The sequence below is a fragment of the Sabethes cyaneus genome, chromosome 1 (assembly GCF_943734655.1).
Source record: "Sabethes cyaneus chromosome 1, idSabCyanKW18_F2, whole genome shotgun sequence".
NCBI lineage: Eukaryota > Metazoa > Arthropoda > Insecta > Diptera > Culicidae > Sabethes > Sabethes cyaneus.
Window position 1 is genome coordinate 10229137 of NC_071353.1, and position 15945 is coordinate 10245081.

The 15945-nt window shown below is 41.0% G+C and overlaps 1 protein-coding gene across 1 annotated transcript; it reads left to right on the plus strand.

Annotated features, from left to right (window-relative positions):
• The first annotated feature begins 126 nt into the window (after positions 1-126).
• Positions 127-15271, plus strand: LOC128745167 (synaptic vesicle glycoprotein 2B-like). The gene is made up of 6 exons (XM_053842181.1): positions 127-256; positions 11692-11853; positions 12468-12630; positions 14029-14150; positions 14212-14623; positions 14683-15271. Exons 1-6 carry the CDS (start codon positions 127-129, stop codon positions 15269-15271), a joined length of 1578 nt encoding a protein of 525 aa, XP_053698156.1.
• The last annotated feature ends 674 nt before the right edge of the window (positions 15272-15945 follow it).

Here is a 15945-nt window from a genome sequence, read left to right on the forward strand (position 1 = left end):
GGTTATTCGGTAGAATTATTTCAGGTGTGAAATACGTGCAAAAGTGGTCTGAAGTTTGAATCATCGTTGCTCTTATTGGCAATCTGCTGATGAAAAATTGACGAATCTCTAAGGGAAATCTTCAAAATGGTGCATCAGATTGAAAGTGGTGGTGGACAAGTGTTCACCGTAGATGAGTTCAGTGGTGGCACAAAAGATTCGGCAAAATGTGAAACACCCAAAAGTTACTCCTTTGATGAAGCAATCGATTTAGTCGGTAGGTAATAAATAAGTTAGCGGGGAAGCTTTGTTTAATGAACGATAATTTTAGAATCCATCGTTGGCCCTTGTTTGAAAAAAAAAAGGAATAAAGTTCGCGATACGATGCGATCGGATTTGAAATCAGTGTAAATTTCACTTAAAATTGTAATTAAAGTATATGTACATGGATTTGGAAATGGATACGAAATTAAACACGAAGTTGTGCTTCAAATTAGGATCCGCATATTTAGCCTTACTCTTTCACACGTTTCACCTCTAGTTTATTTCATTTTTATTTTTATATGTTCCGTTTTTCCGCTTTATGATTCCTTTTTCTACTTTTTCGTATCGGTTTCTTAGCTTTTTGCTCTCACTTTTCTGTTTTTACCTCCGTTTATCCTTTTTTCTCTAGTTTATCTTTTTTTCAGTCCCGTGTATTTTGTTTTGTTATTTCATATTTCTTCATCTCCTATTCTATTTTTTCTTATTTTCAGTCTGTTTTTGCTCTTGGTTTTCATTAATTTTTTTTTTGTTATTTTTTTCCCATTTTCCGTTTTTTCTATTTTCTTTTTCCTTTCTCCGTTCTCAGTTTTCGTATATTGGTCGTTTTTCTCCCCCGTCTGTTCTGTTTTTCTTGTTTCAGACGTCCCGTTTTTCTTTTTTTCTATCACGTCCTTCTTTTCCTTTTTTGGCTTCCTTTTTCCTTTGCTCTTCGGTTTTCCTTTTTATCTTCTGTTTTTTTGCATTTTGATCTCCAGATTTATGTTTCTTTGGTTTGTTTTTCCTGTTTTTGTTTTCCTTTAGTTTTGTCTCATTTTCTCAATACATTTTGTCCCATTTTTCTCTTTTTATATAACATTTAACCTCTTTTCCCATTTTTCTGCTCCGTTTATCATCTGTTTTCTTCCGTTTTTAGTCTTTTTTCTTCCGTTTTCCTCTTTTCCATTCTGACTTTTTGTTTTCAGTCCCGTTAAACAGAAAAGGAGCTGTTTATTATTTACATTTATTCCGTTCTTTTTCTTTCGATCCACTTGTCTTCCTTTTTGTCACGTTCTGTTTTTGGTTTTATCCCTTTGTTTTTTGTTTTCATTGTTATGCTATCCGTTTTCCTCTTTAGCTGTTCTCATTTCTCAATTTTCCTGCTCCCGTATTTCCGTCAATTCTTTTTGCCCTATTCTATCCCGTTTTATCCTGTTTTTTCCTTTTCTGTTCTGTTTATTCTCATTGTCTTTCTCGTTTTCCTCGTTTTTTTACCGTTGCTCGTTCTTTTTTTTATCATTTTTCTTCCTTTTTTCTGAACAGTCTCCCCTTTTTTGCCACGTTTTCGCTTTTTTGTGTGTACGTAATAGGTAATTCTCATTTCTCGCGTTTTTTATGTAATGTTCACTTAACGGGAAACTAGCACTCATTAACTTTTAACTTTCGGAAGCAGAAAAAATTTCTGATCGGCGGGCCTCGGGAAACTCTAAAGTTATCGGTCGCCTGTATAGTAGATAATAAAAGCCTGTATAGATTAATAAAAGTTGGCATCCGCAAAAGATGTATGCTCGCTATATACTTCGAGTCATAGACCTCAAGCGCACACACGCACACAGGCAGCCGTCTGCAGTGCCTGTAGCTCGTGATTCATACGCCTTCACCAGTCTTCGCCTTCAGTGTATACAAATATCGTCTGAAGCAGTTTCCGCTCGAACACGGCAAGGGTGCGTATATCCTCCGTGAGCAACGACCCGGCTTCAACTCCGTAAGAACTACCCTACCGATCTCATAATGGTTTTGTACATTGTCAGCTTCGTACGGCGACGACTGCAGCTTTTGGATCTTACCCAAGCAACCAAAAGTTCCGATAAAAGGGGATTTTTGGCTTAATCAGCTAACGAAATGATCATGAATAGAACTCTATTCGACTTCATTTTTAAGTAATTAACCGTACTTTCAAGTTCGTATTTGATGATTAAACTTCGAAGAGAATACAAAGTAAGTTCTAACAGAACTAGAAAGTTCGCAAAAAGTTTACTTAAGTCGCTATATAGAACACTGTTCAGCCCAAAAAGAAACTCCAATAATTTTAAAAATAAAAAAGATTGGGGAAATATTTTCCCACTTGTTCCTGTTTTGCAGATTCATGACATTTCTCATTAACTAAGGCATTTAATTTCGGTTAATAATCGACTGTTTTTTTATAAATATTAATTTATTGTAACTTACCACGCACCACCAACCAAAACCTCGGGGATTTGAACTCGAGTAGTTCTTTTCGGTGACTTAGACGCATACCACTGCTCCGTTGTTGGAGTATGCGATTTGCATCCTTTTTATTCGATGTGCTAATTTCTCATTTATCACAGCCCCGAAACGAACTTACACTTAAGAACAACTCATCGGCAAAATTCATGTCACTAGCGGCGTCAGAGATGGCGCAATGCATCAGGATAGGCTTGCAACGAGGAACGCTCGGGTTCAAATCCAGAAGCGGTCGGTGTTAGGCTTTTTTTATATGGTCTATCTTAATCGCATGAACCGACTTTACAAAAGTTAGGAGAAGGCGGAGGTAGAAAATAGAAAAGTATAAAAATAGAACTAAAAGTGCTGTTTTATAAACTTTTGCCAAAGTTTCTTTAGAAGCTGCTTAGTGCTCTATGCAGCGAACCCAATGCCACTTTGAAGTTCGGTTAATTACAAGTAAAGCTGCTTAGCAAGCTATAGATCCATAGACATAAAGCTTGTTAACCTTCCTTAGACACCATTATCCGAACTCTAAGTTACGTTCAAGTTGTGTGTTGAACTTTCAAGCTGCATGTTGGACTTTCAAGTTGCTGTAGATATTAACGGTACTTTAATGAGAATGAAGTTCGGTTTAAAAATGTAGTGTCTGGTTGTTCAGCAAGAAAGTTCTGCGGAACTAAATTCGAACCAAACTTTCAAGTTTGTTCCTTGCGTGAAATTCGAACTTTTGGTTGCTTGGGTAGCGTTTTGCGACGCAAAGTTACTTGCTAGGAGTTGACCCTTGGTATATATTGTGTCTCTCGTTTCGATGCCCACTTGTCGGATCACCCCCTCAAGAGCGATGTTGAACAGCATTCAGGATAAGCCGTCACCTTGTCTCAACCCTCGCCGCGGGGCTACCCTATTTGGCATAAAGACATTTGGCATAATGCTGTTTGGCATAACGCCATTTGATAAAAATCCATTTGGCATAACATTATTTGGCATAACGACTTTTTGGCATAATTGACAATCTAGCCAGATTTTGTTGTTTGGTGCTTCGTCGCCTCACAAAGAAACAATGATCCTTCCTTACTCGCTATCGTTCGTAGGGACCCAACTGAAGGAAAGAACTAGAGGTCATCAAACCTAGGAAAACAAATAACCCTAGACAGAAGTGGGACTGCCCCCCCCCGCAGTGGCCGGCGCTTCCGACGGCGGGTCACCGGCGAACACTGGCCGTTGCCTACGGCCGGCTCGCCCTGAATCATCTAGGAAAGCGAACATTAGGTCATAAAATAATGTTTGAAGAATTATGCCAAATGGCGCTATGCCAAATGGCATTATGTAAAATGGCTCCTTATGATTATGCCAAATGGATTATGCCAATTGGCGTTATACCAAATAGCATTATGCCAAATGGGCGGCCCCTCCTCGCTGCGCCTCGAAGGGATACAAGAGTGTCTCCGAGATGCGCACGAAATATACATTCGATCCACTGGTGTAGCCAGAAAAGTTTCTTGGGAAGGGTTTTACAAAAAAAATCTCACTTAACCGAACCGTTTAGTTAAGAAGAAGTTTATTTAGAAAATAGAGATTTATTTTCAGTTAAGGGGACATGAACGACTAAACATTTTGAAAAAATCATTATTTTTTATTTCAGATTTTGATTCCGCAATCTTTTCCGCTTATTTTGATACTAAATTTGTAATGATCCGACCACGGAAAGTGGTCGAAAAACGATCATACACATAAGCATTCCAGTGCGGCGTGGAACAACTTCGGCGGAATAAAACGCCGCTCCTAGAAAACCATGATTTTCAAACTTTATGTGCCTTTTTCTCAGAAACTACACAACGTATTGGAGCAAATTTTGTTTTGTTTTGTTGGTAGTAGCTTATCGATAGTAGATATCGATACAAGAGGTTTGATTTTCAGTAAAGATAGCAAGCTTTTTTGCTACGCAGGTGACTTTGGCATTAAAGCCAGAAACTTTGCCACGACAAAGGCCATTTGCACTAGATTCAAAGCGGAGGCTACTCCCAAGCAACCAAAAGTTCCGATAAAAGGGGATTTTTGGCTTAATCAGCTAACGAAATGATCATGAATAGAACTCTATTCGACTTCATTTTTAAGTAATTAACCGTACTTTCAAGTTCGTATTTGATGATTAAACTTCGAAGAGAATACAAAGTAAGTTCTAACAGAACTAGAAAGTTCGCAAAAAGTTTACTTAAGTCGCTATATAGAACACTGTTCAGCCCAAAAAGAAACTCCAATAATTTTAAAAATAAAAAAGATTGGGGAAATATTTTCCCACTTGTTCCTGTTTTGCAGATTCATGACATTTCTCATTAACTAAGGCATTTAATTTCGGTTAATAATCGACTGTTTTTTTTATAAATATTAATTTATTGTAACTTACCACGCACCACCAACCAAAACCTCGGGGATTTGAACTCGAGTAGTTCTTTTCGGTGACTTAGACGCATACCACTGCTCCGTTGTTGGAGTATGCGATTTGCATCCTTTTTATTCGATGTGCTAATTTCTCATTTATCACAGCCCCGAAACGAACTTACACTTAAGAACAACTCATCGGCAAAATTCATGTCACTAGCTGCGTCAGAGATGGCGCAATGCATCAGGATAGGCTTGCAACGAGGAACGCTCGGGTTCAAATCCAGAAGCGGTCGGTGTTAGGCTTTTTTTATATGGTCTATCTTAATCGCATGAACCGACTTTACAAAAGTTAGGAGAAGGCGGAGGTAGAAAATAGAAAAGTATAAAAATAGAACTAAAAGTGCTGTTTTATAAACTTTTGCCAAAGTTTCTTTAGAAGCTGCTTAGCGCTCTATGCAGCGAACCCAATGCCACTTTGAAGTTCGGTTAATTACAAGTAAAGCTGCTTAGCAAGCTATAGATCCATAGACATAAAGCTTGTTAACCTTCCTTAGACACCATTATCCGAACTCTAAGTTACGTTCAAGTTGTGTGTTGAACTTTCAAGCTGCATGTTGGACTTTCAAGTTGCTGTAGATATTAACGGTACTTTAATGAGAATGAAGTTCGGTTTAAAAATGTAGTGTCTGGTTGTTCAGCAAGAAAGTTCTGCGGAACTAAATTCGAACCAAATATGAACTTTCAAGTTTGTTCCTTGCGTGAAATTCGAACTTTTGGTTGCTTGGGCTAGGATTGGGCTTAAAATAAACGTGTCGAAGGTCAAATACATGAATGACAGAGGCTCAAATGAGACTAACATGCATTTTTCGCGGACGGTAAACGTTGACGGCGACAAGCCAGAAGTAATAGTTGAGTTCGTGTATGTAGGATCGCTGGCAGCCGCAGACGACAACACAAATAAGGAGATCCAGCGGCATTTTCAAGCAGAACATCGAGCCTGCCCTTACTAACACTGCAGGACTCCTGCTTTTAGAATCCAGAAGATTCTTATTTCATATAGTACGCGATTCCTAGGTATCCCGTGGATTCAACTCTTGAATTCTCTTATAAGAATCCCGGTTCTATAAGCGAAACATTTAGTGCGAATCCTCTGAAGAATTCCTTCACACAATTCCAACGCTAGGAATCCTAGAGACTCTGCGCGAATCTTTTTGGTTCGTCCGGGTACTCAACCCTTCGCAAAACGCTGCGATCAACCTGCGAACCTGTCAATGTAAGAAGCAAAGCCTGGGTGCTAATTCCGTTATCGAAATTTGACCTTCTGTTTTATACGACTGCCTTCGCAACCAGTTGTTAGAATACAGGACAGTGCGTGGTCAATGCTACGATCCTATTGATTCTAACAGCCTCTCCCAGCCGAGATTCGAACATACTACATCCTGACAATGTACAAATCCCCAATTAGATCGAAAGACTGTGCTCACGGAGGACTTCCCAAGCAACCAAAAGTTCCGATAAAAGGGGATTTTTGGCTTAATCAGCTAACGAAATGATCATGAATAGAACTCTATTCGACTTCATTTTTAAGTAATTAACCGTACTTTCAAGTTCGTATTTGATGATTAAACTTCGAAGAGAATACAAAGTAAGTTCTAACAGAACTAGAAAGTTCGCAAAAAGTTTACTTAAGTCGCTATATAGAACACTGTTCAGCCCAAAAAGAAACTCCAATAATTTTAAAAATAAAAAAGATTGGGGAAATATTTTCCCACTTGTTCCTGTTTTGCAGATTCATGACATTTCTCATTAACTAAGGCATTTAATTTCGGTTAATAATCGACTGTTTTTTTTATAAATATTAATTTATTGTAACTTACCACGCACCACCAACCAAAACCTCGGGGATTTGAACTCGAGTAGTTCTTTTCGGTGACTTAGACGCATACCACTGCTCCGTTGTTGGAGTATGCGATTTGCATCCTTTTTATTCGATGTGCTAATTTCTCATTTATCACAGCCCCGAAACGAACTTACACTTAAGAACAACTCATCGGCAAAATTCATGTCACTAGCGGCGTCAGAGATGGCGCAATGCATCAGGATAGGCTTGCAACGAGGAACGCTCGGGTTCAAATCCAGAAGCGGTCGGTGTTAGGCTTTTTTTATATGGTCTATCTTAATCGCATGAACCGACTTTACAAAAGTTAGGAGAAGGCGGAGGTAGAAAATAGAAAAGTATAAAAATAGAACTAAAAGTGCTGTTTTATAAACTTTTGCCAAAGTTTCTTTAGAAGCTGCTTAGCGCTCTATGCAGCGAACCCAATGCCACTTTGAAGTTCGGTTAATTACAAGTAAAGCTGCTTAGCAAGCTATAGATCCATAGACATAAAGCTTGTTAACCTTCCTTAGACACCATTATCCGAACTCTAAGTTACGTTCAAGTTGTGTGTTGAACTTTCAAGCTGCATGTTGGACTTTCAAGTTGCTGTAGATATTAACGGTACTTTAATGAGAATGAAGTTCGGTTTAAAAATGTAGTGTCTGGTTGTTCAGCAAGAAAGTTCTGCGGAACTAAATTCGAACCAAATATGAACTTTCAAGTTTGTTCCTTGCGTGAAATTCGAACTTTTGGTTGCTTGGGATTACGCTTACGCACCCTTGCGAACAACATTCAGTGGAGTACAAGCTGAAAACTAAGAGTAGCGTAGTTGCCAATGTAGTGATCCGGTCCCATTGTAATCAAAACGTTTAAAATAGCACGAACCATCCCGGTTTTAGCCGCTGACGACGCCGACGAGGATTGTACGACCAGCTTCCCAGCTTCATACATTTTCCTGTGCTCCAAACAGCTGGGTGTGAAATTTCAAGCTTAAAAGTGTAGACCAAATTTTCTTCTGGGGAGGGGGGGGGGTTTGAACTCCCAACCCCCCCTCCCTCCCCCCGTCGCTACGCGCCAATGATTCAATTCAATGTAACGCTGATCAGTTCAGTTCAGTCATGCGGAAAACCGTGTTCTTGCATTATCTGCCATATAGGTGGTCTCGATCGACTGTATCGTATGCTGCTTTATAAACAATAAATCGTGGGCACGTTGTGATTCCGATATTTCTGCAAGATCTGTCGGATGGTAAAAATATTGTCTGTAGTTGACCAGGCCCAGTTAAGCCTGCCTAATGATTCTCTAGCGGCTTTATTGGTCTTCAGCAATTCGATTTCTCGTATGACTTCTTAAAGATTAGGTGCTGGGATATTGCTATCTTCCATGGGTACTCCCAGGTTGATTTCCGTTTCGCCTTCTTTTGCAACTTCGCCTAATGAGGTGTTCACCGAAGAACTGCTCCTACTTGAAGACCATCCCTATCTTATGCGTGCTTTATTAAGCTTTATTTACGAGTCCGAATTTGTTAAGAGATATTTACGACAATTTTCGTACATTGATATACGATTTGGTGCTGGCTGGGTACCGACCTGGACGTTTATATCTCCGATGACAATCCTGATGTCCCGTGGCGAATGACTTGTACGTCACCTCCAGCTGTACGTAGAAAGTTTCCTTCTCGTCATCGGGTCTACCTCCGTCAGACAGTCGGAATGCTACAATTACGAAACTGAATATGTAAAATCGAGCTTCGAGACATCTGTGAGGGCAAGATAACCTGTTTCGTGAGGGACCGACCATACCATTCGAAAACAGGACTTAAAAATCATCCCTACTAGCACGGTTGTTACAAAGTTGTTGTGGTAACCGAAATATGACTAATTTCAGTCGTAATCCGGTTGCTTCAACCAAATGGGCCTATAGTGTGCTACTTGGGATTTGTGTTTCTATTTCTTGAGTAAAGCAGGATTTCTTTTTGAAAATCAGGTTTTTTCACTGTAAATCAGGACACCAGGACAACGCATGCGAAAACAGGACATGTCCTGGGAAATCAGGACGTATGGTCACCCTAAACATAGTCTTTGCTATACAAACCTGTTGGGTGGGAGCTCTCGGAGAGGTCGTCTAACTTGCTCTGCATGTCATTTCGGCGTTGTGCGAGCAGGATAATATCGTCGGCTAGGTCATTTAGCCGTTCCATCGTTAGAGTATTCCAAGGCCAACCTCGATTTGCAAATAATTGCAGCCCTGTTTCTCTCCAGTAGTAACCTTCATAGGGTCAGACAAGACGCCTGTACGAGAACGCCTCGTACAGAGCCTCGATGAGATGGACTCCATCAGTCGTGAGATTAGAAGGCGTGTTATCAGCGAAAGTCGTGTCTACTATATAGGTTCCACAAGAATTTGCGGTCGAATAATTAGAGCTTCCCAATTTTTTTTTTAATTCTATATTAGAGAGAGAGAGAGCTTCCCTATTAAAAAACCGTAATTAGCCTGGTATGGGAATGAAACGGGGATATTACGGGAAGAGAACCAGCCAGCACTCGGAGTTTTCAAACAGCATGCTCTAACAGCATGTTCTAACAGCATCGTCTTTGGCGACGTGTAGGAGAACGGTGTATAGAGATGAAGGGTTAACCATGAACTTGTCTCTACGCCGAACCCCCTTTTCGTGGCTAAAGTAGGAAGGATATGCAATCTACAATTCTCTACAGATAGTACATGATCTTAGTTGAAATGTATATGCTTCACAAAATAACTTGCACAACAATTTTAAATCATGATGAGTATTACACTAATAATGTATTGATGCACGAAATCAGGGAATATTGAACAATATTATTCAAAAATGGTTGCGGTCCTTATTTTTTTATGTAGTGTATTTCAACTTATTTGAGACATACTTGAGTATTTCTACAATTTGATTTGATATTTAAGATCTTACGAAATTGAAAGACAAAAATTAGTTTAGTGTAAATTTTCTCCGAGTGAATAAATCTTGTCGCCAGAATCTTTATAATAAGGTTTATTTCTAATTCCCGTCGTAGTAAGAAAAACCATTCTAATTTTCATCATTTCTTAGGTGTATTTAATGAATACTCCAAAAGTTCTTGTGATGATTTGACTAAAATACACTTACCTTCCGATTCGTGCAATTTGAAGTCTTAGTGAAAGCGATTATTAAAGCATTGTATTGAAATTTCGCAGCTGACTTTATTTCTTAAATTCGTCGTACCGTTGTAAAATTCGTCCATCAAAATTTTTCATCGCCATAACTAAAAATCACAATAATGTTTACGAAGCTAGCGCGCATGTATTTGGGTAAGACGGCATTGCAAATGTTATTCCGCAAAATTTCTGCAGGTCTTGCAAGTTTTTCCGACTGCAGAGTAACGACAATGCGAAAAAACGCAGGAAATTTAGTTGCTAGGAACTTTTTAATGATAAAAAGCATTTAAATAGATCTCATCTCACTTTGAAAGATCGCATATGATAGTCAACAAACTAAAATATTAGGGAATAACTAATTTGTGCAATGTGTGTCATTAAAATCGCTGATATTTTTAATAATTTGTGTTGGATAGGACGGGAATAGGCAATTACGACGAAGCAGCAACATGCCCTAATTGTGAATCAAAAGATGTCCCACTCAACGGTGCTTGCCAAGTAAAAACAACTCAGACGAGCCCGAGTAAACAACACGCGTTAGCTCTCGTCATCGTCCTCTCGTAAACTAGACACACGTTCAAATACCAAGGAGATAGACAAAAATCTCATTAGTCATTTTGCAAAAGATAACGGCAGCGAAATCGGTGGATATGCAAAAGTTTAAACTTTTATTGGTGTAGTAATATGACGGTGATATACTGATACAATAGTTTGTTGATTTAATATGAATTTAATTGAAGTTGAAACACCGACAAACACATAGCATTGCCTAATTATTTGCACACCATAACAGTTTATATGTGGTTCTATTTGGGAAAGTTTCCATGCCTTGGTCCATACTTATCATAGTGACCCCTTTTTGATGAAACTAGGGAAAAGTCATTTGTAAAATGCATATTCGCCCGAGGAATGTTTCTATTCTAACTGTAAGTTGATATTTAGGAATGTCGATTATAGGTGGCGCTAGTGTGAAAGCGTGGCGATATTTTTTGCGGGACCTCCTTCAAAGAGTTATGGCTGTTTGTGTGTGTGTGTGTGTGTGTGTGTGTGTGTGTGTGTGTGTGTGTGTGTGTGTGTGTGTGTGTGTGTGTGTGTGTGTGTGTGTGTGTGTGTGTGTGTGTGTGTGTGTGTGTGTGTGTGTGTGTGTGTGTGTGTGTGTGTGTGTGTGTGTGTGTGTGTGTGTGTGTGTGTGTGTGTGTGTGTGTGTGTGTGTGTGTGTGTGTGTGTGTGTGTGTGTGTGTGTGTGTGTGTGTGTGTGTGTGTGTGTGTGTGTGTGTGTGTGTGTGTGTGTGTGTGTGTGTGTGTGTATGTGTGTGTGTGTGTGTGTGTGTGTATGTGTGTGTGTGTGTGTGTGTGTGTGTGTGTGTGTGTGTGTGTGTGTGTGTGTGTGTGTGTGTGTGTGTGTGTGTGTGTGTGTGTGTGTGTGTGTGTGTGTGTGTGTGTGTGTGTGTGTGTGTGTGTGTGTGTGTGTGTGTGTGTGTGTGTGTGTGTGTGTGTGTGTGTGTGTGTGTGTGTGTGTGTGTGTGTGTGTGTGTGTGTGTGTGTGTGTGTGTGTGTGTGTGTGTGTGTGTGTGTGTGTGTGTGTGTGTGTGTGTGTGTGTGTGTGTGTGTGTGTGTGTCAAAATTGAATGGTGGTTCGAATTTTCAAAATTTCTTTTGCTCATAAGTTCATAAACAATGCCCATAAACAATGTTCATAAACAATGACAAAATTCTGTAAAACTTTGGTACGCTTCGTCTAACCTTTAGGATAATTAAAAATTGGCAAATCAAGAATTCCTTTCATCCACACACAGGGTTTGGCCGAACCAGCTGGCAGGTGTTCCTGGCGTCGGCCCTAATTATGCTGGCCGTTCTGAACGAAACGATGGGCATTTCGATACTGATCCCGGCAGCCCACTGTGATCTGAGTTTGTCCGCCACCGACAAGGGCATGCTAACGGGGGTGAGCTTCGCAGGTGAGTGAGCTTTGTTTGTGCAGTTTGTACACATAGAATTTTTTTTCAGCTCAGCAACCGCCACCGGTCGCACCGGCTGCGCTCCGTGGAGGCCGGACCTAATCGCTGCGTAAACACAGTAGTAGTGGCCTGTTACCAGCAGCCAGCGAGTTAGGGTTACGCTGCTGCGGATGCTGTTGGAGTGAGCGCTGCCAGCGAAAATTTCCTTCAATGATGAGGTTTTGTTTTTCATTTCCTGGATAGTGGTTTTGACCGTTTGCTCTTATCGGTGTAACATGAATCGGATGCTTTTGAGTGAACGTTATCAGCGCAGGAGGGTCATAAAAGTGTCCGGTTGTGTAAAGAATTTCTTAATCAAAATATTTATGATTTGTTATCTAGTTGATGTGCTGGAAAGAAACTGCCTGCAGTTTATGAACTTACAGTTGGTGGTTCATTTATGAATAAAGTGAAGTACAGTTACTCGCGTATCATTTCGACCCTGACTCTACCGGATTCGCAACAGCTGCTACTGTGTTTGCCCTTGGTCTGAGTCTTGCGTGTGGCTTGGTTTACTGGTGGAACTATAAATTCCGACACTTTGCTTTCTTTCTTCTCACGGTATACTTTCTCAGGTGTCATCCTAACGTCACACCTGTGGGGTTACATAGCGGACACTAAAGGGCGCAAAAATGTGATCATCCTGTCGCTGGCACTCACCACGCTATGCTCGCTGGTGTCAAGTATGGCAGGCGATTTTGTCACGATGGCGGTACTGCGATTACTGGTCGGAATGTGGTAAGTTTGATAAGGTGGTAAGATGATAAGGTCAATAGAGTAGGCGACACTAGATGAAGCTGGAGAATTTTCTATCTTATAAAAACGATTAGTTGATAATTTGTAACATTTCTATTTTCTTCGATAAGCATACAGGGTGTTAGGTAGCTTTGTGCAAATATTTCGGGGGGGTGATAGAGGTCCACATTTGATGAAAAGAATCCTTCTACGTATATGAACAAATCTGTATCGTTACAGAATTATTAAACATTTCTAATTTGCAGTTCTGTTTCCCTTAAAGTAGCACTGGTACAAAAACTATGCTAGCTAGCTCAATTGTGTTCATGCGAAAGCTGAGAAAATTATGTACTGAAAATTGGTCTTAAACCTCCTATTTCATGAATTCATGAGCAATTGTGTCGAGTCGAGTAGCTGAGTCGAGTAGTCCAGTCGAACAGTTTAATCGAGCAGTTGAGTCGAGTAGTCCAGTCGAGCAGTTGAGTCGAGTCTAGTCTTGTCGAGCAGTCGATTCAAGCGGTTCAGTTGAGCAGTTCAGTCCAGCAGTCGAGTCGAGCAGTTGAATCGAGCAGTTAAGTCGAGCAGTTAAGTCGAGCAGTTCAGTCGAGCAGTTGAGTCGAGCAGTCGAGTCCGTTTGAGCAGTTGAGTCGAGTAGTCCAGTCGAGCAGTTGTATCGAGCTGTCGAATTAAACAGTTAAGTCAAGCAAATAAGTCGAGCAGTTTAGTCGAGCAGATGAATCAAGCTGTCCAGTCAAGGAGTTCAGTCGAGCAGTCGAAATCGAACAGTTTAATCGAGCAGTTCAGTCGAGTAGTCCACTCGAGCAGTTAAGTCGGGCTGTTCAGACGAGCAGTCAAGTCGATCTGTCCAATCAAGCAGTTGAGTCGAGCAGTCGAACCGAACAGTTCAGTCGAGCAGCTCAGTTAAGCAGTCCAGTCGAGCAATCAAATCAAGCAGTCTAACCGACCAGTCCAGTTGAGCAGTCTAGTCAACCAGTTGAGTAATCGAGCAGTCCAGCAATCGACCAGTGACTGAGGTGACTGAGAATACAACCCATTGGAAAGCATGACGTCCTGTCAAGGACCTGTTTTTAGTTACTAATAAGCCTCTTATGACGTCCTGTCAGAGACCTGGTTTTCGGTACAGACAAGTCTTTTAAATAAATTGATTTGAAACTCTGGTACCGTTCTACAATTCATTTTCTTTGACGTACATCACGCATAGCACACTAGATCATCGCGTGCGATGGGTACGGTCTGACGCATATGGAAAGCAATAACGATACAGACTTCTCGGGTCTCTCTGGGACGTGAAAATAGCTTCAATTCTGGTAGACCAAATGCCATGTCCAATTTTAGTCGAATCCACATCTACATCTATTGATGAAAACATTCTTTTTGCAGCATCTCGGCCCCCTCGGCGACCATCTACGCATACCTGGGTGAGTTTACGAAAACACAAAAGCGCACCATAATGATCTCGTTTGCCAGTATCGCCGTTGGATTGTCGTACATCTTCACCGGTGGTAAGTTTCTCATCAATCTACTATCGACTAGTCATTGGAGTCTCACATACCCCTCTTGCAGCACTCGGATGGTTGGTGCTATCGTTCGACTGGCGGCTTGACCTCTGGAACGTCGTAGAGTTTCGACCGTGGCGGCTGTTGATCATTCTATACACACTTCCCGGAGCGATCGGAGCCCTCTGGATGGCCTTCTTACCGGAAAGTCCAAAGTTCCACCTATCGCAGGGCCAGGACGACAAGGCGTTAGAAATTCTTCGTGCGATGTACCTGGAGAGCCATCCGTCTGCCGGTGTGGATGATTTCCCTGTTAAACGAATTACTCCGGAAATTAGCGCAGAGGACGTCGTTGGATCGCGAAAAGATGCCCTAGCGGTCTTGCGCAATATGTGGGACCAAACGGTGCCGCTGTTTCAGCGACCGAATCTGCTTTACTTTGTTGTGTGTTGCAGCCTGCAGTTTGGGATGTTTTTTGTGTGAGTATTAGCTAAAATTATCGAATTACTGCACGATTCAATCGTTGATTTAATTACAGCTCCGCTGGTATGGGTCTCTGGTATCCGGAGATCGTTAATCGAGTGACTTCGGTTGGAGAGGATGATACGGAAGCAATTTGTGATGTTCTGGAAGGAACGAATGATCCGGATGAGGATTTCATCTTTTACAGTAAGGAGGACTGCAACGATCAGATGACGCAGGATGTCTTTATTTACGTGATCGCTCTGGGATCGATCTACACCTTTTTGTATCTGATAATGTCCGCTGTACTGCAGAAGATTAATCGGGGACACATATTGGTTTTCAATCTTTTGATGTCTGGAATCTCTGGGATGTTGTTGGTGCTCATTGATGATCCTTACTTTGTGCTGGCGCTGTTCTGTTCGTTCATGGTTTTTGCCGGAATCTCTATTTCGCTCATCAATGGGGCAGCCGTTTCGTTGTTTCCTACGAACGTACGAGCGATGGCCGTCTGCTTAAGTTTAATGATGGGTCGCCTCGGAAGTGTCGCTGGTACCAACCTAATCGGATTGATCATAGACCGTAATTGTAATTTAACGTTTATCCTATTTGCTGGATGTTCCTTAATTTGTGCTTTGCTGACACTGATTCTTCCGAGTCGGTGACTCTTCCATAGCTTTTAATGTTAATTGAAATTAGTGTCTAATAAATGTTCAAAATTTGTTAAAAATTAATTCTGTTCATTCGAAGTAATAATATCTTGAGCTTTTGCTTAACTTAGTCCAAGGAGAAACGATTCCTTTTCAATACTTTTGTTTTACCAGAAACGAAAACAAAAATTTCAAAGTTAGTTTACAGTTCTGAAGCGCTGAAATGCTGGCGCACGGTGTAATTCGAGTTTACCCAGAATCTGTCTTGTTGGCTGTTGTTTGCCATCTCCGGGGACACCAGCGGAAACAAAAAAAGAATAGGTGGGTGTCTTCAAGTGGTTCCCGATAGTGCTGCAGCCTCGGATGACTTGAGCTTCGGATGGAAGCTCAAATTTTAGTCTCGCTGCTGCTGCTGCTGTATATTGCATAACTTTGCGAATTGTTTTGCCGCGCTGTAAAAGGCAAACAAATGGACCGCGCTACCTATAGGTGTGTGCAATAAACACGTCCGTAAGGCGATGATTCCGGTTTTGTCGTCAATCGTGTCATTTTTTCCAAGTTCCAGCACAGCTGACCGAGAATGTTTGCCGTGGAAAATCCTTGCAACAGAAAATCCATCGTTCGCTCTGATTGAGTCAGTAGGTCGTGTACGTGTTGAAAGAAATATTTTCTATATCGCTTGTTAATGT

Bases quoted from the DNA above. Each gene is read 5' to 3' on its own strand.
- LOC128745167 (XM_053842181.1), top strand. From the start codon at position 127: ATGGTGCATCAGATTGAAAGTGGTGGTGGACAAGTGTTCACCGTAGAT. The intron at 257-11,691 runs GTAGGTAATAAA...ATCCACACACAG, and splicing joins TGAAGCAATCGATTTAGTCG to GGTTTGGCCGAACCAGCTGG. The intron at 12,631-14,028 runs GTAAGTTTGATA...TTCTTTTTGCAG, and splicing joins CGATTACTGGTCGGAATGTG to CATCTCGGCCCCCTCGGCGA.